The sequence below is a fragment of the Mustela putorius genome, unplaced genomic scaffold (genome assembly GCF_011764305.1).
Source record: "Mustela putorius furo isolate JIRA1106 unplaced genomic scaffold, ASM1176430v1.1 tig00001012_pilon_pilon_pilon, whole genome shotgun sequence".
NCBI classification, from domain to species: Eukaryota; Metazoa; Chordata; class Mammalia; order Carnivora; family Mustelidae; genus Mustela; species Mustela putorius.
The window spans coordinates 3,317,835-3,337,391 of record NW_025421531.1 but is presented as its reverse complement, the minus strand read 5'-3'; the positions used below and the strand labels follow the sequence as shown (position 1 = coordinate 3,337,391).

Genomic DNA, 19,557 nt, shown 5'->3' with positions numbered 1-19,557 from the left:
AATAACCTGAGGTCTACATAACTCCAAGGCATCCTGTCTGTAGGGTCCAGGCTGTGGACAAGATGGGCTCAACAATCCACATGGGGAGAGGGTTTGTGTGCCACTGTACCTGAAGGGAATCTTTAGCCATTAAAAGAGACCAATGAGCCAGTCCTCCCGAGCCTCCCCTTCTCTGATCTCGATTTTTATCATGGGAATCAGCTGCTGGAACTCTAGGATCTCCGCAGTAGTTAAGGAAGGAGACACAGTTGGGCCCCACTGAGGTAAGTCAATGGATGTGCTGAGAAAGGCAGGACAAGTGATAAAAATGGCCTGGGGTGGGGGCAGGGCATAAGTACAGAAACCAAAATAAACTAAATCGCCCACTAACCACTGCGTCCCCATCCCAGCTAACCCTGCTGGGGAAAATGTTAACGTCTTGGCAAAAGAAACTCCCCACCTCCTTCTCAAACTCCAGCACAGTGGTGATGGAATTCATTGTTCGTGAGAGCATCCTCATCTCCAGGGCAGTTCGGTGTGATGTCACCACTTTGCATTGCTATGGCAACAGAAATGCAGTCACAGACAGCAAGTTTTAGCCAAAAAAAACCCCACAAAAAACAAAAGCAAAACAAAACAAAATATACCCAATAATTATTTAAAAAAACAAAAAACAAAAAACAAAGAAACCAAACCTACTCCTTGACAGCAAAGATTCCATTTTATTGCTAAACACTATCTTACCCTGTTCTACTCCTGGCATTCCTAGCAAAAAGTCACAGAATCAAGTTCAATCCCCTGCTTTTAATATGGTAGACTGAGACCCACAGGGATAAGTGCTGCAGCGAAGGTCACAAAGTGAGCCAGGGGAGAGGCCGGGTTTAAAGCCCATCTTATCTTTCTTTGTCCAATTTCATTCTTTACTTGCTGAATCCTAAGATATTAGCAAGAACCAGTCGGTGTGGCCCAAGATCAGAAACACAGTCCCTTTGGGCATATCCGGAAGTGGGTAAGACTGATCAGCACAGGGAGGAGGAGGTGTAGATGGGCTAATGCACCCAAAACAGGGTGACAGTTTAGCATGTCACCCCCAGATGGAGACCCATCCACCGAAATGTAAAGAGAGTGGCCACCAGATGGCGCCAGATCGCAGACCCAGCTGTGTCCCTTCCAGGTTGGTCTAGTTGTCAGAGGCTAGATGGGGGGGAGCTGACAAGGAGCAGGAAGACCGACCCCTCTGACAAAACCCAACTCCAGTATAATGGTCTGGTCACACACAGCCCCCAGGTAAAACTAGAGGGGAAGAAGCGCTTACCCTGGCAAGAAATGCATGCGACACCCCCATACTACTGCTATGCTCCCCTACTTAGAGACTGAGACAAATTGCCATTTCATGTTGTTATATTGTTAACTCCCCCAAAGCCCAGAAACACGTGTGATTGCTCTAGTCTTTGACACTCAAATGTGACTTAAGAGCTCGAAATAACAGGTAATTTGAGCACTTGAAAGTAACACATTTAACATTGTACCTTTCTAAACCATTCCTACACATTATCTTGTTTGATGCTAAACAGCCCTGTGGAGCAGACAGGAAAGTTTTATGACAGACAGATGAAGAACTTCCAATGCAGAAAGTGAAGTGACTTGCTCAAGGTGACCCCAAGTGGCAGTCCAAGCCCGGAATTTTATCTGCCCAATTTCTATCCCTGTGCTTTTCTGTCTTAAGTCTTATGTCTCATGCCTTCCAAGTGGTGGGATGCTGGTAAATATTTAACGGCCATCAATCAAGAAAAAACCCTAGTATGCAGTATTTGCCGATTTCTAGGGTGTTAATACTCTGTCCATGGCTGATTTCAAGTTATTAACATGATACCGACCACTTGCAAAATTCCTAGAAATGTAAATAATCAGCTCTCCTGAGCTGATGCAGGCCAGCTCTCACACACCACTGCTCTAGAAGTTACATTTTTCCACTTTCGACTCTCTTTTTTTTTTTTTTCCAATTTTCTGGTCCTTTGAAAATCTTCAAATGAGATTCCACATTTCTCGGTGCCCCACGAATCAGCCCTCCTGAGAGAAAGGCTAGGACAACCAGCCTCCATCATAGTGCGTGGGCTACCTGGGACCCTTACCTTCCCTGTCTGCTCCCTTCTCTTTGCCTCTTACTGTCTCCATCCTTGCAGGTGCCTGTCTTGTGTCAACAGCGCCTTCCGCTGTCATTGGTGCAAATACCGGAACCTCTGCACTCACGACCCCACCACCTGCTCCTTCCAGGAGGGCCGGATCAATATTTCAGAGGTAAGCAGGGCTTGCCTTGGCATGGTGACGTTTCTCAGTGCATCTGAGTGGCCCTCCCTTTTCAGGTGGACAGTCCAGCAGCTTGGCCATCTCCCTGCACTGACGCATCTTGGTCTTCCTCGCAGAGATTCTACATGTCAGAAAGACCCCATTGTTATAAAACTCAAAAGAAAAGAAAAAGTGGCAGAAAAATACCCCAAAGGCAGAGAAATGTGCTATATCTTCTAGACTCCTAAGACTCTTCTACATTCAAAGGCTTGAGGGGAACTGAGGGTTGAGACTGAAAGCTGAGAGGACATATCCAACCAACCAGACTCCATTGTCTAGAAGAGGGCCCTGAATGGCATTGATTCTTTGAGTCTGAGGCCTTTGCTTGGCTACAGACATAGTGTGATTCAATGGAACATTCACTCTCAACCATTCTTTCATGCCAACCTCTCTTCCAACTCCAAGTTTCAATGATTCTTTGACACTGATGTATGACTGGGTGGGTGGCCTTCTAGAAAGAGAAGGAAATTCAGCTGGTGAAAAGAACCAGGCCTTGCTAAAAAGTCCCAGTCTGTTATACAGCCAGTGTTCCATCCCCAAGGCCTGACCCACCTTTGTTATCAACACCATGAAATATCAGATTGCTTGTCTTTCCAAGGAATACCTCATCCGATGAGTATCCAATGATGTTGACTTTCATACACATTCACAGCTTGCCTTGGGAAAATGAGGCATGCTTGGACGCTTTCCCTTTCTTGTGTTTAATGGTTTTCACACCCTAGAATGGCCAGTCGGTTGGGTTTGAACAACTGTAGAGACGTACGTATTCATATAAGTGGCACACGTGTGTACACACATTACCCTCTTCTTCCACTTTTTAGAAAATCTGCAAAAGTAAGTAAGTGTAGCTTGTGTGTATTCTGCTGTACTCTTTCTACATACCTGCTGCCATTGCACTAGACTAGAAGCTTCTTGAAGGCAAGGATTACATCGTATCTTTAAATCCTCAGCGTCTTCTTCAGGGAGTGTTTGCAGAATGCATGCCTGAAAGAAGGAAGGAATGGCCACTTTACCCAAATGCTACTAGAAAGGGTTCCTTGGATATCATTGTCCCTGATTTCAAGAAATAGAGTGTTATGGAAAAAAAGAGAGAGAGAGAGAGAAAGAGTCTTCTAATGTCTCCTAGTCGTGATAGAAATGCTAGTTGTTTCCATGAATAAACATAAGAAAGTATATCTCAAATCATCATGATACATTCTTTAAATATCTTAGAATTTCATTTGCCAATTACACCTCCAAAGGTTAAAAAAAAAAAAATTAAGTAAGAATATAGTAGGCCTTGAACTGTTTCTCAAACACACACCCATGGCCTTGAATTCTGCTGAGTTTCTGAAATAATACATGTTACGTTCAGCCAGAAACATGGGATGTGCCCATCTTGAAAGAGAGAAACATAGATGGTGCCCACTGGTGGTGTTTAAGACAGGTGCCCCAGCGTGATGGAACCAGTTATGTAGTGCCTTGAAAACCTTCCAGAGAAAGATTCCCCTGCAGCCAGTTGGTGTGCTTGGATATAGCTGGCCTGAAAGAGCTGCCCTGGTCTGAGTGGACATTGGAAATTAATCCCAACCCTGGGATTCTGCTGCAAGCGCGTGGCACTGCTTTCAGGTCAGTCTTCTTACTCAAAGGAAAGGACCCAAGGGCCACGGGTACAGCGTGGAGGGTGGTTCACCCAGCCAGGGAGTCCGCGGGAGAATGGCGAAGGGCAGTGAGGCAGACCAGGAACAGCAGAAGCCACAGACAGGGCTGCTCGGAGGCAAAGGCCGGCGTGAGAAGATGGTGCTGAAAGGTCTCAGAAACTGACCTTCACGTGGGCCCCTCCTCAACTTTTAAGTTTTTTAGTAAAATGAAGCCAGGCCAACCACAAAACGCACAGAGACAAGAGGGGAGTGCAGATCTAGACAAGAAGGAACAGCTGCTTCATTTTCTCCCAGGGGCTCCCCCTCCGGCAGCAGGAAACCCAAAGCCAAGCCTGGAAGGGGCCTGCTGCTGGAGAGAGGGCAGGAGGAGGGGCGTGCAGAGCGAGACAAATAAACTCTGCAGGGCTGTGGAGGCCAGAAGGCTAATTGGAAACATGCCGGCCTCCCTCGTGCCCTTTAGAAGTCACTGGAACACGGTTCCCTCACAGTCACAGGGGAGAGACTGGAATGTTCCAGGGAGCAGGGCCACAGAAAAGCTGTTGCCACCCGGCCACTTGGGATTAGATGAATACCGAAGGAGCCCTGGGGGGAACCCCAAAGGCTTCTTACCCCCAGTTAGTTTCACTTTCTTTCCTGAATGTCTGTTGCTTGGGGCAGAGAGGTATTCTCTGTCCCTCCCTCACAGCGTCGCCTCTGCCTCTCCCGAATGGAACTGGGCCAGACCGCCGTTTTCTCACTGCTGATAAGCACAGGCCCCCGGCGCGGGCCCCAGGATTGACACTCTGGAGGCCAGGGGTGGAAGCCTGGTCTGTGTCCGGCTCCTAACTTCGCCCAGGAAAGAAAACAGGTTCAGGTTCCCAGCAAGCTCTTGGCCATGGTCATTCACTCTTCCCTTCCCAGCAAAGAGTTCCCAGGCTCTGCTCTTCTCCGTCCAAAGCTCTGCCTCTGGGGAGTCCGATTTCTGAAAATGTGGGCAACAGCAAAAGTGCACACGTCCAGCTTGGGTGGGGTTTTCCTTGCTATATTAGGGGTCTGCACCGATGTCTTTAGGTTTTTCTGGGCACTGGCAATCCCTTAGGTGCTTCTTTGAGGATCCAGGAGTATTTCTATTGTACGTCCAGTAAGGGCCCCCTAACTCTGAACCAAAATTTTATGTCTGCTTCCTCAAAACAATGTATAACTGATGAGTTCCTTTGATGTATACGGAACATTAACATAGCACACATTTGTAATTTCTCACATGTAACAAGAGTTCTCAAACCATGTGTCAGGGTAGGAGGACCAGCAGCATCAGTATCACCTGGGTACTTGTTAGAAATTCAAATTCTTGGGGCACCTGGGTGGCCCAGTTGGTTAAGCATCCGCCTCTGGCTCTAGTCACAATCCCAGGGTCCTTGGATCGAGCCCCGCATGGGGCTCCCAGATCAGCAGCGAGTCTGCTTCTCCCTCTCCCTCTGCCTCTGTGATATCTGTCTCTCAAATAAATTAAATGAAATCTTTTTTAAAAATTCCAAATTCCTGGGTCCCATTCCAAATGAGTCTAAGGATTGAGAGTCATGGACATGTGGCATCTCAATTGATTTTGGAAACAGACCTGCAGTTTCACATAATTCATATTTGACATATGTAGCAACCAAGATGCTAAAAATTTAGGTTTTTTGCCCAAGGCAACAGAGAACTCAGGCATCCAAAAGAGCTGAGTACAGTATGCTTTCTGCAGAAAATCAGAGCCAGTCAGCTTGCTGGTCTCCATGGCCACAGCCACACTTGCCGGCCGGATCCCAATTTGGCTTTATGCTCCTTGGTCGTGAGGGTTTGGGGTGTGCAGGGACTGGTACCAGTCCATCTCTCCGGTTGGGGAGGCTGCCCGTGGAAGCTGGGTTAGTAGGCCCACATGCAGATACTGACCAACCAGCCTGTGAGGTAGATTTTCCTGCTTCTTCCCAGGGGTGTGATGAACCAAGTCCATATGCTTAGGCTTGATAAGAAAGTACCTAATTCAAAATAAAAATATTGGTAGTGAACTTTTTTTTAAGATTTTATTTATTTGACAGAGAGAGCTCACAAGTAGGCAGAGAGGCAGGCAGAGAGATGGAGGAGAAACAGGCTCCCTGTGGAGCAGAGAGCCCAGTGCAGGGCCTTGATCTCAGGACCTCAGGGTCCTGAGCTGAAGGCAGAGGCTTAACCCACTTGAGTCTGAGCCACCCAGCCGCACCAGTAGTGAACATTTATTGAGTGATTATTATATATGCAATACTATATATATATATATATATATATATATATATATACACACACACACACACAGTCATTTAGTCCACTCTATGAAATGAATACTATTATAGATGAGTAAACAGGGGTTTAGGTAATTTAAGCAATTTCCTTAGGATCATCAGATACATGCAGAAGGCATGACACAGAGTAAATGTCCCCAGGCTGACTGTGGGTAAGCTGATGTCCTCTAATCCTGGGTTCACACGCAAGCACATACACACACATGCACACACACACACGCAAGAAGCCTTCTAAGCCTTCTAAGCCTGTCGGGTATTTCTGGGCCCATTTTATAGATGAGGAAACTGAATTTCAACTGAACCATCTCTTGAGCTCTTTTCAGGTTATGAGCCAGACCTTTCCACGGTGCAGAGCATAAGGGATCTCTGATGCCTCCCACCCCCACCCCCCGAGTCTCTGCCTCCCTGGGCCGGATCAAGCTGGGACATGGTGTTAGCAAGCGGCCGTGCGCGGGGCTATGTATGGCTTACTGTGTATGACTTTCGGCTCTAAAAGCTCATCTCCCTCCACGGCTAAACCAGGCCTAGTGAGATGTAGATACATAAATATCTTCTTTACGCCCTGTCCCAGGGGAAAGATAGAACCAAATAAATCCGATTAGCTTCCCAGGATACTAGCTGCTCTCTCTCTTTGAAGTCCAGTGGGTGAAGATAATGCCATTTCCACATGGGAGACGTCGTTTCGGAGGGCCGAAGGGGCCTCCGTGCTGAGCAGCACAGCTAAACAGAGTGGGCGACGCGGTCCTGAGCAGCGCAGGGCTCCCACGCCAGGGTTCTGCCTTCCCCGGAGCCGGGGCTCCTCCTCCCCAGCCCACCCCCGCCCCTGGGATGTTCCCAGATAGGACATCTGTTCCTCTGGACAGAAACTCAGATTGCTGCCAAGGAGGTGATCCTGCTGCCAAGTTGGCCTAGAGACAGAGAGAGGAGTTAAGATGACCTAAAGACAGGGAGAAAAGCAGTAGCAATGGGCATTTTAACACTGATAGCCGTCTTAACATTCTGCGGGGAAAGCATAGCAGCATAGCGTGGTTATTTGCACTTTCTTTCTTAGGACAGACAGCAACTGTGTGTGTGTGTGTGTGTGTGTGTGTGTGCGCATGCGCATGTGCATGCTAGCGCGTGCAAGCTCACAGAAACAATGGAGTTGCAAGGGGCCTCATTCTATCTGATGAAACCCAATGGCCTTCCTCAAGGCCCTGAGGCACTGAAGTTCCCACGACTTAGCAGTGCTCCAGGCTGCTGGCTCTCCTGCACCTGCCCTCAGCCTTCACTCCTCCCGCTGCTGCCCAGGAAGCTTGCTGCTTCCTCCTTAATGTATTATTCACCTGCGCCACACTCACAACCCCAGACTTTTAGATCCTCGCCTGCTTCCCAAGAAGAAGGCAGTGTACCTGACCCCCAACTCCTTCTTCCTTTACCCTAGAGAATAAAAGAAAGAATCTTACTCCTCGTGGCCTGAAATTGCAAAAAACAAAAACAAAAACAAAAACAAACAAAAACCCACCCCCACGAAAAAACAAGCAGAGGATAAAACATCTGTCTGTACTGAGGCAATCTTAAAACCTGTTAAGGCATTTGGGAAGCCCCTAATCATTGTCTTTTTTTTTTAAGATTTTATTTATTTGACACAGAGAGAGAGATTGCAAGTAGGCAGAGAAGCAGGCAGAGAGAGGATGCGGGGCTCCATCCCAGGACCCTGAGACCATGACCTGAGCCAAAGGCAGAGGCTTAACCCACTGAGCCACCCAGGCGCCCCAATCATTGTCTTTAAATTTGGTTCCCGCAGGTCTTGAAACAGCAGACCGTGGGACTATTTTCTAAAATTTTAGAATCCCTTAAGAAAAAAACAAAAAAAAACAAAAAAGGAGTACTTTTCAAGTGTCTTCTTATGATTCTCTAACCTCCGGGTTGGACCCAACTTAACCTAGACAAAAAGATAAGGATGTATACACGTGTGTGTGTGTGTGTATGATATGTAAATAAATATGTAATACAATAAATATATATAAAATATATTTGTAATATATGTAAATTTGCCGAAGTTAAAAGCGTTCTACAATCTTGTTTACTGACACAAAACATCATAATTCCAGAAACACATCTTGAAGATTGTGCTGCTAAAACTTGAATTTGTTCTCTGAGCTCGTTAGAGATGAAAAACAACTAGTCATCACTTACAATGTATCAACTAGTTCTGTGTCTGAAAATTTATTCTGTCTCAGACACACACACACACACACACACACGCACACACACACACCCTCATTATACCTCAGTCTTATTTCTAGTCTAAATTAAAATTTTAATTTATTAGACACAATGGGGATTTTTTAGCCCCTAACAGGAAATAGTATCTCCTTTTCCAGGGGATGTCTGGGTTTCCCTAAAGTGGTGTTCATTTTTTTTCTTGGCTATAAATATATGAAAGACTCTGTCAAGCGTGCCCTCAGGGCATGAGAGGAAGCGTGCAGGAAGGAGCGTATTTATGAGTTGGCAGCTTGAGTGACTGGCTTCTAAGCAGGGACCCATCTGCTCTGGGGTTGCCTTATGATCCTGTCTCTTGTAGAGACCTTGTCTGCTGGGGGTCATCACATGCAGCTAGCCTACAGGCGACAGAGGGCACCAGTGACCCCAGACATTCCTCCAGGTCCTGCTCAATAAGTTTCAGTGGAAAATTTATCCAGAGTTTCATAAATTCTCAGGATTCTTACTAGATGTGGACAGGCCCAACTGAGTAATCACGCGACTCCAGAAGTAGTGACCATTTCCAACCACAGCTTTGGAAATCAAACTCCTCGAGCTTCCTGGTGCTCACAAGGCAGGGCTCGACCCTCATGCTCTGAAGAATGTAGAAAGCCGGAAGTGGAAAGAAAGTTAGCGATCTTTTCATGTGTTGCTTCATTTTCTCATTTTCTGTTTACCCTCCCACAAGCCATGACCAAGTGCCCACTGCATGTCAGGAACTGGGATAGAGACCGGGGACCCTGAGGTGAATGAGACGTCAGGCTCTCACAGCAGCGAGGGCAGTGAGCCAACAAGAAACTGCAATCCTGAGGGCTAAATGCGATCACGGGAGAACGTCTGTAACCCATCCTGAAGGCCAGGGCGGGGAAAGGGTCAGAGACAGCTTTCCAGAAAAGGAGCTGCAGAGCTGAATTTGAAGGCTAGTTATGAGGCATTCAGGCTACAGAGTGGCTGAGGCAGGAGCCAGGATGTCGAAGAGTGGTAGGAGGTACCAGTGAGTGTTTCCAGTAGAGAGAAAAGGATCTCCAAAGGACCAAAGGCCCAAGAGCTGGGGACACCGCCCCTCACAACTCATCTGAAATCCCAGATGGCTGGAGCGGTGCACAAGAGCCCCCAGGGTGAGGAGGCAGAGGCCAACTAGTGAGGGCTTGTACCTGAGGCCTGAGGAGAGAAGCAACTGCCTCAGCCCCAGCTGTGGTTCCCCTATGTCTCTTCCGAATTCTGCCTCTAAGGCTGTCCATTGTTCAATGCCACCTGTGTCACCAACGGCTTCTTACCAGGAGCGCTTTTAGCACTGGGCTGGGGACCATTCTCCTTGTTCAAGACTGTCCCACACCTCACAGGAAGTGCAGCGGCTCTGGCCCCAGAGCACTAAGTGCCAGCCCCCCCCCACCCCGTCAAGAATTTCCCTTGTTGGTCCCAGGAGACAGGAAGTGACCGCCCATGGAGGTGGCTGGCCCTTACCATCCTCCCTGCCAGAGGCTGCTGGGCTCTGTCTTCCCCACGAGGGAGAATGTGGGCAGGAGATCAGAGCTGCGGGAAGATGGCAAGGTGACCCCTGGGAGAGAAGAAACATCTAGGAAGAGAAGTCCGGAAAATCAGTCTGGCTCTCTCACTTCCTTGGGCTCGCACGGTCCTTCCCACAGCCCCTCCCCACCAAGACTTTCTTTTCTCGGTTTTGTTTTCCGAAGCAACATGGCATTCACGCAGGGCCTGGTAATGAAATGAGATAAAAAGCCAGAGCAAGTGTTTAGAGCGTTGCCTGGAGCGCTGATCCCCCTTCTGGAAAGGCCGACTCAGCCGGAGCGGAGAAGCTGACACTGTTGATAACAGAATGCCTCCGGCCGGACGGTGCAAGGGGGGGTGGACAGGAGCTGGGGAGGGGATGAAACCGAGAGGCAGGCAGTCCAGGCTGGGGACGGGGACGCGCGGGGGCTTCTTTTATCCTGTGTGGCAGGAGATAAAATCCACAGCCTGCCACACTGGTGCTTGGAAATGAATTCCTAAATTGTAGCACGCACACCAGATCTGGGACAGCGTGTGGACTGGGGATGACAATATCAAAGCCCCGGGAGCTAAGAGAGAGATTTCATTTCCCCTGCTGACTCCCCAGTGCCCCTTAAATGAGGTACATCCTTCTGGTGGGCAGCCCACCTGGGTACAAGGAGGTCTGGCTGGGCACCCGGGTCCTGCCCCCTACCCCAGCTGAGACGCATAGGAAAGTGCGAGTCGGGACAGATGGCGTCTCTCCGCTTGCTCCCCCAGGACTGTCCCCAGCTGGTGCCCACAGAGGAGATTCTGATACCGGTCGGAGAGGTAAAGCCCATCACTCTGAAGGCTCGAAACCTGCCCCAGCCACAGTCCGGCCAGCGAGGCTATGAGTGTGTCCTCAACATCCAGGGTGCCGTCCACCGCGTGCCTGCCCTGCGCTTCAACAGCTCCAGTGTCCAGTGCCAGAACAGCTCGGTAAGGGGACTCCTGCCGCGCCCTGCCCGCTGCAGAGCTCTCTCTCACTGCCATGCCGAGGCCGAGGCCTGAGCTGCCCCTGTTCCCAGAACCTTCCGGGTCCACGGGCTGACCCCACATCCCCAGATGCTGGCACCCCTCAAAGCAGAGCCGAGCAGATTGGTGGTGACAGAGGAGGCCGAGTGACACGAGGACCCTCTGGTGTCAGTGGAGAGCTTTGTGCCCTTTCTGAGTTCAAAGAGACCTCTCGGCCTTCAGTGACATTTGTAGCCAGTGCCAGGAGATGCCACCACACACCGCCGCCGCCATTTAGGTGTAAACCAGAGGACAGGGGACAGGAACTCAGGAGAAGCAGAATGGCAGGCGGGGAGGGGGAAAGGGGGAAGGAGGGAGCCGTGAGTTTCGAGAGCTGCAAGGGTTAAACCAGTCCTGCACACCAGACAGAAAGCACGAGGTGTTTAATTATAATACTAGCCCAGAGAAGATCTTTTTATCTGCCAACTCCTGTCTCTGACTATGGGGAGTCAGCTGGAGATGGGGGGTGATGTGACAGAGGTGTTGAGGGAAGCTAATTCGCCTGGGAGAGATAAAGAGAATCTGGGCTTCTTATCAGGGGGCTGTCAGATTCCCAGGTCACAGGCGCTTGATAGAATTTGTAATCAGTGGAAGGCCGCCAAGCACAAGGCGAAGGTGAGATGAGAAAGAAATGCAACAGGACAAAGGGAGGAAGCGGGCAGGAAGGGCAGGGGGCGGGAGGGGGCGGACAGGAGCGTGGCCTGCCCTGAGATCTCAGTGGCCAGGGCGGATCAGGTCTCTCGGGAGGGGATTCCCAAAGCCTGTCTTCACTGAGGAGCAGAGGCTGGGCCACCTGACAGCCTATTTCTGAAGTGTGTGCCAGGCTTGCTGGTCCTCTGTGGGACCAGCATGGGAGAGAGCGAGAGTAGACCCCTGGCCACAGCTTGAGGCCTTTCATGGTCAGCCTGGTCAGATCTGTGACCAGAAGCTCTGAACTCTTTCCCTAATGGACTGTTGGCCAAAGTAAAGCTCACGTGCAGCCAGAGGATCCCTGCAGCGCCCAGCCCACCAGCAGCCACAGCCCTGTTTGTTGTGCGTGTGCTCTGCTCCGAGGCTCCGGTGGGATTCACACAGCAGGATGTGGACTTGCACGTGAAAAGATGCAGAGCAGCTCTCAGGCAGTGAGAGACAAAACTGGCATTGCAGGGGTGCGGTGGGGGGGTTGCAGAGAGAGCCCGGAGGAGGCCTCTAGGGATGTCAGAGAAGACACCTGGGGAAGGTGAGTCTGAGCTGGACCAGAAGAACACAGGCAGGTTGAAGGATGGAGGCTGGAGAGAGAGAGAGAGAGAAAGGAGCTCCTTAGGCAATGTGAGCTGAACGGAGGCAGAAACGTGCTGGGGCCATTGTGTCTGGAGACAGGTGGATTCAAAGCTTTCTGCAGGAGGGCAGTGGAAGACGAGGTTGGAGAAGTGAGTTTGGATTTGGATGATGGGAGGCAGGGGGCACCACACCAAGGGCTTTGGGCGGGACCCACTTGGCATTAGTGACTGGGAGTCGGGGCGAGGGCGTCGCAGACATCGATCGAACAGCAAAGGGGGTTCGCCTGATTCTCCCTCTGCTCCTTTCTCTGCCCAGAGGGAGCCGGAGCCCCCGGTTTCTCTTCCGCTGTAGTCCCGGTCCCCCAGGGTGCCAGCAGCATCCCTGACCCCCTGTGCTGGGGAGCCTCACGAGCTAGCAGCATCCCTGGCCCCCTGTGATGGGGAGCCTCACGAGCCAGCAGCATCCCTGGCCCCCTGTGCTGGGGAGCCTCGCGAGCCGTGCGCTCTCTGCCCTCTCCCCACAGTACCAGTACGACGGGATGGACATCAGCAACCTGCCCGTGGACTTCGCTGTGGTGTGGAATGGCAACTTCATCATCGACAACCCACAGGACCTGAAAGGTGAGCAGCTACTTCCGGGTAGAGGTTTGATCTTTTCGTGACCCCGGGAAAGACTGGGGCGGAGGGATCAGAGCCGGCCAGCCGCTGTGCCATGAATAATACACTCCCTCTGTCAGCGGAACTCTTCAGAGGATCCTAAAGCAACATTTGGAGCCATCAAAGGAGTCCTGTTGGGAACCCTGTTTCGTTACAACCAGAGCATCCACCAGGCAGCTGCTAGCTCCTCGCACTTTTCTTTGGCTCCCGGAGACTTTGAAGTGTCTGCAGAACCTGACCTAGGAAAGCAGCAAGCAGGAACGTCCTGCCAGGTTCCAGGGAAATAGAGATTCTGTTTTCAATTAGGGTCTGATTCCCCTGTCCTTGGTCCCGTCACTGCACAAAGAAGGCTTGTGAGGCTGCACCCCCCCCCACCAGGTCCTAAGGTTGGGGGAGTGGGCAAGCCGGAGGACGCAAACCCAGGACTGCTGCAGGGAAGCTCACCGAGGAGCTGGGCTGACCCAGGAGGGACACTCCATGACCGCCACCCTGATCCATCGTTGTTCGTACAAACTCGCGGGCAGCTCCTCCCACGTGCCAGGCAGGCATTGCCCTCTGGGCAGCAAATATCAACGTGCCCATCTGCTCTCCAGAGGGACAAAAGCAACGCCAGTGTGGGTAGGCACTCACTTGGTGGTTTTTTTGTAATATTTTATTTATTTATTTGACAGACAGAGATCACAAGTAGGCAGAGAAGCAGGCAGAGAGAGGAGGAAGCGGGCTTCATGCAGAGCAGAGAGCCCGATGCGGGGCTCAATCCCAGGACCCTGGGATGACCTGAGCCAAAGGCAGAGACTTTAACCCACTGAGCCACCCAGGCGCCCCTCACCCAGTGATTTTTTTGAGATGATTCTCCTTAATCCTCGTAACAACCCTGAGAGGGGTGTACTAGTATCATTCTCATTTTATAGATAAGGAAACCAAGCCCCAAAAAGGTTATGAAATGAACCATGAGTGCTCACTTCCACAGCACAGATACCAAAAGTACACATGTTAGCACTGTCCTCGGCACAGGAATGCACGCACACTGACGGGTGCTCCAGCCTTTTAAGACAGATATGTGGAATCTTAAAAAAAAAAGTCAAGCTCATAAAAACAGAGAGTAGAAAAGTGGTTGCTGGGGGCTGGTTGGGGGGAAATAAAGAGATTGTTAAAAGGTACAGACTTTGAGCTGTACGATGGATGAAGTCTGAGTATTTAGTGCAAAGCACAGTGTCTGTAGTCGGTAACGCTGCATGGTATGATTGAGGTCTATGGAAAGAGAACAACCTAAATGTATATTTCTAATCTATCTATCTATCTATATCACTATATATCAATCACTATATATATGATTTATATATATATATAATCACTATATATAGTGATCGATATGTTAATTAGCTAGATGGGACGAACCCTAGCACGATGTATATGTATATCCAATCATCACAGTATATACTTTAAATACCTTATGATTTCTTTTGGTCAGTTATGCCTTAATAAAGCTGAAAAGGGAAAGGAAAAAAAAAAAGCTGAATCAGAAAGTTAAGAGCCAGGATCTGAAAGTTAAGAGCCAGGATCTGAACCAAGGATGTCCAGTCTCAGAGTCACATGCTGGACCACCCAACTGCCCTTCCTCGGGCCACTGTGGGATGTCAAGCCTTCTGCCCTCCAGACACCTCTCCCCACACCGTGAGCCACATCTCACTACATTTCAAGTAGCTAGAGCTAGAGCTGCCCCAGCTTCTCCCTTAGCCTGAGGGTCGCCCGTGGGCGCAGAGAGGGGACCAGAGCCACCAGAGGCCCCCACCAACACACCCTCAAGGAAGTTGAGTCCACTTAGGCTGGGAGAAAGAAACTGAACCAGGGAAATTTCTGTTCTCTTCCTCCTCGTACCCTGGCCACATTTCCTCACCACTGAGAGACAAACATTCTTCCTGCTGAGCATCTGGGCTGGGATCCCAGAGGTCGCCGCCGCACCTGTAGCGTAGAGGACAATGGCCACGTGCAGGCTTACGTCAGACCCCTCCCAGGGGGCTCTGGACATTTGGGACACTCAGGCAGCACCATCTCCTTGTTCGTCCTTCCGAGGGCCCATGTGTGTCTGGTGCTCGTGCGCCGTGTTGGGTGGAGACGGCCATGGTGTTTATGGACTTGGGTTCTAGAATCTAGAATTCAGATCCTGGTGTTTTCACTTACAGGCGGGGGGACTCAGACTACTTACTGCCCCTGCCTTCATTCCAGTTTCCTTCCCTGTGAAATGCGGGAAGGGGTGATCCCCTCCTGGGGTCAGCACGAAGACCAAATGAGGTATCAGACGCGCACCGTTTGTGCAAGTTAGTAAACGCTCACTATGTAATAGTTCATCTTATTCTCACTTCCTGCCCTCTACTGTAAGAAGCCATGGGCATAAGGATGTTTAAATGTCCCTGCACCTGGAACTGAGGGACACTTGACAGAGCAGAGGAACAGGATGGCGACCTATGGAGGAATAAAAAAAAATGCCCCCCCTGGGGCCTGTGCCCAATTTCTAGCATAGGCACCCCCCAACCCCCAGTCCTGAAACCTTATGTCTGTCTGCTTGACCAGAAAAGTTGAAAGTGATTCTCTGAGTGTTCTGTTTCTGGAGAATTCTACGCAGGATTCTGAATTCAAAACATCAGTGGGTGACAATGAAGCCCCAGGTTCCCAAAACACACCTCTGCAGACTGGCCTGCCCAGGGCTTCTAAGTCAATAAGAGACAAAAGCAAAGGCCAAGGGTCTGCAGACTCCAAAAGTGACCTGTTAAGTAGCCAGGTTGTCCTCTGTGGGAATGCAACCCCCCAATGCAGGGGACATGAACAGGACTGTGTCTACTCTGTCTCCTCAGTTCTGCCTGCACTTTGCTAGCCACTTGGCCTTTCTTAGAGCAGAGCTGACCTCTTTCCCAGATGCCCCAGTCCCCAGTTTCTGGGCAGGATCCTCTTGGGATCTATAGTCTAGCGGCACAGAGAGCTGGAATGCCACCATCCTAGCTTGGGCACTAACCTTAGCAAGCTTCCAGAGTCATTATACACTGAGGTGCTTGGGTGGCTCAGTTGGTTAAACATTGACTTTAGCTCAGGTCTAGGTCATGATCTTGGGGTCCTGGGATCAAACCTGCTCAGTGGGGAGTCTGCTTGTCTCTTGCCCTCTGCACCTTCCCCCTCTTATGCTTTCTCAAATAAATAAATAAAAACCTTAAAAAAAGAAAAAAAAAGACTCATTATATACATCTTGGAGCTTCATTTTTACCTGAAATGGGGAAATCAGTCCTTGCCTATTGTGATGAGGGCCCCATGTAGGAAAGACCGTGTCGAAAAACTTAGTGGGACCTCAAAGAGAAGAGCCTAAGCTTGTGTGGCCCATCAGGTGTGTTATGGACACTCGGGCACTGTGCTAAGTACTTAAGACATGATACCTCATTCAAACCTTCCAAAAGACAACGATCATAGCCATGTCATAGATTAAGTATACTAGGTTCAGGGAAGTGACATTCTGTCACATCGCCAGAAGTAGCAAGACCACAGTCCAAGCCCTGATACAATTCAGTGTAGAGCCAGAACTTTTTTTTTTTTTTAAAGACTTTATTTATTTGATGAGAGAGAGATCACAAGTAGGCAGAGAGGCAGGCGGCGGGGGGGGGGGGGGGGGGGGGGGGGGGGCGGGGCGGGAAGAAGGCTTCCCACAGAGCGGAGACCCTGATGTGGGGCTCGATCCCAGGACCCTGAGATCATGACCTGAGCTGAAGGCAGAGGTTTAATGGACTGAGCCACCCAGGCACCCCTAGAGCCAGAACTCTTAAATAGTATTTTCTGCAGTACCTTTCAACAACGAAGAGGCTCAGTTCACTATTTGTTCCGCATTAGTTACCCTTGCAAGGATGATGGCGATCACCGGTATTGTCTGTGCCCAAGGCCGATGTGTGCCGTGGTGCTTCCGAGAAGAGGCTCGGTCACCAGGAGCCCTCTCCAATCCCGCTGTGTCGCACCCTGTCTTTGCAGTGCACCTCTACAAGTGTGCAGCGCAGCGGGAGAGCTGTGGCCTCTGCCTGAAGGCCGACCGGAAGTTCGAGTGCGGATGGTGCAGCGGCGAGCGCAGGTGCACCCTGCAGCAGCACTGCACCAGCCCCTCCAGCCCCTGGCTCGACTGGTCCAGCCACAATGTCAAGTGCTCCAACCCACAAATCACCGAGGTGAGACCCACAGGTTCCCAGAGGGGGCGGGGTGGCCAGGAGCCGGCCCGTGGTGGATGTGCAGTGGGTCAGGCATTCACACAGAAGAATTCAAAGTGTCCTGCACGTTTCATGTGGGGTGTGGGAAGCCTCTCTTGGGTGCTTCGATGGCCCGCGTCCAGGTGTAAGTGACAAGCATATGGATGTGTGCCCTCAGGCCGGTGTGTGAATGTGGTGCCCATCGGTGTAGACGCATACACAGAGGGGAGGCAGAGCCAGCGCAACTCCCTGCCAGGCCGGCAGAGCCAGGTGGGGACGGGAAATTGGCTGCGTGGTGGGTAAACATTTCAGAGAGCAGGTTTAGCTTTTCTCAGCAGGAATGTGATTTCGGGAGCCACAATTAGCTCCGAGTTGCAAAGTTGAACACGGAAGGCGAAAGCGACGGCAGGCACTACATTGGCCACCGTGCCATTTCCCAGGATTTACTCTCTGTCCCAATTTGTTTGCGCATTTTAATGGAAAGAAATAGGTAATTAATTATCCTGGAAAAAAAAAAGTGATGTTTCCTGAATAGCAAATTGCAAAGGCAGATGAATAGATGATGTGAATGAAAAAGCAGCTGCTCGGGGTTTTGAATGGCCTGGGAGAGAAATAGTTGTATTTAACTTTGGTTGCATTATGTGTTCATCACTCTTTGTGGCTCCTTATTCACCGACTGTCACTTGTGCTTTGAAACTAATTGCACGTTCCTTATGGGGACTGGGAATAAAGGCTCAGGCAGGTAGCACCGTGGTCCGCTCATTTAAGAAAGCAGTGAGGGGCTGCTCCATTTCTGCGTTTTCTCCAGGTGGAAGCACTGCCCTCTTCCTGGCTCATTGTCCTTACGAGCCAAAGAAAGCACCTTTGGCTCGCACCTATGTTCGAGTATTGAGAAGCTTCTGGAACCTCCATGTGATCATTTTGAAGCTTCAGATCTGTTGAAAGAAACCCCTCAAGATCAAATTGAGTGTTTTTAACCTAAAATGGGTTATTTGAAGAGGGAGCTGATGTTTATTTACTGCACTTGGCACCATCTTGTTTAATCCCACAACCACCGTGAGAGGCAAACCTTCTCACCTCCATCTTACAGATGATGAAAATGAGGCTCAGAGAAGTGGCGTGGTTGCTCTAGTTCATGCAGCTGGTCAATGGCAGAACTGGTATTTAAGCTTGATTCACTGAACTATAGAACTACTTGTAAAGTCTCTCACTTCCCAAGTAATGTAGCACAAGAAGCAAGGGCCTCCCCTTCCTTGATGTCCAACCTTCCTAGCTCAGGTAGACCAGGAAGATGCCATCCATCCACATGGCGGGACATCCCAGGAAAAGCACAGTGCGGTGGGAGAGTGTCTCCTGCCAGCTAGGTTCTCGTTCATCCTGGTGGGAAGATGCTGTGAGCATGGAGATGCAGCCCCTCAAAGATCAGACTTCCTCAATTTCCTTTTACTCATTTACCCCTGTTGGTAGGGCCCCAGCCTCTGCCCTAACGTAGCCAGCTCCCTGAGCTGCTCAGGGCTTCATGCCTTCTCCCAGATTCTAGTGATTTCCAGCAACTGCCAGAACCTGCTCTGCCCCAGGAATCTTGCAGCTGTACTTGTCGGTCTGTGTCTCTGCGCCTGTGGTATAGGGGAGCTTAAATTAGGCAGGGGCTCGCTTCCGTCGGCAACGCTCACCTCCACCCACCCTGGCTGCCGCCTCGGCCCAGTCTACTCCCCACCTGGCAGGGGTGCCTTCCCAGCCCTGAGGCAGGCTTCTCTCCCCGGGAAACCTCCGGGAAACCTCCGTCTCGGTGTCGCCCCTGCTCACTGACCAGGGACTGACTGACTGGCTGCTCCATTCACAGAGGACACCCAAGCGACATGATGCTAATTAACCCCCTGAGGTAATTAGGCTATAATTGATTTTCCCAGTGAACATCGCAGCGGGAGTCGGAGGCCCCAAGCAGTGGGGTCTCCTGTTGGTGTTTTTTCAGGTGGAGGCTGTGGAGAAATGAAAGTGCGTCTCTGGGGAAGAGAGACAAATCCGTGGGGTGGCTCAGGCCATGCAGGGGACATCATTCGGGACAGGACATGCAGGAGGGAGAATCCAGGCCTGGAATATTTTATTCACTCGAATCAGGAACAGTCCCTTGAGTTTTGCGTCCCCTACCCTCACCCTCCTCCCATCCTTCTCCTGGAAAAGTCATCTTCATTTTTTTTTTTAACTTTTCATTTTTGAAATAAATTTAGACTTATAAAAAGGTACAAAAATAGTACAAAGAACTTTCATATACCCTTCACCCAGATTCTCCAAAATTAACATCTTATATAACCACAGGACAATTATCAAAATCAGGAAATTAACGTTTATACAATAATGCCAGGTAATATACATGCCGGAGTCA

At 50.2% G+C, this 19,557-nt stretch overlaps 1 protein-coding gene and 1 long non-coding RNA gene across 2 annotated transcripts in view; one reads left to right on the top strand and one right to left on the bottom strand.

Annotated features, from left to right (window-relative positions):
* The window catches only part of PLXNA2 (plexin A2), a 212,265-nt gene that overhangs the window by 139,416 nt on the left and 53,292 nt on the right, over positions 1-19,557 (top strand). The window contains exons 9-12 of the mRNA XM_004775277.2: positions 2,163-2,277; positions 10,769-10,969; positions 12,828-12,924; positions 16,966-17,156. Coding sequence (XP_004775334.1) covers positions 2,163-2,277; positions 10,769-10,969; positions 12,828-12,924; positions 16,966-17,156 — 604 coding nt within the window. The remainder of the gene's footprint in view (positions 1-2,162; positions 2,278-10,768; positions 10,970-12,827; positions 12,925-16,965; positions 17,157-19,557) is intronic.
* On the bottom strand, positions 2,272-5,343 carry LOC123393821. Its single transcript, XR_006608635.1, has 3 exons — positions 4,575-5,343; positions 3,208-3,309; positions 2,272-2,407 (listed from the first exon to the last, which is right to left on the bottom strand). It is a non-coding gene; the product is annotated as an uncharacterized LOC123393821 (long non-coding RNA).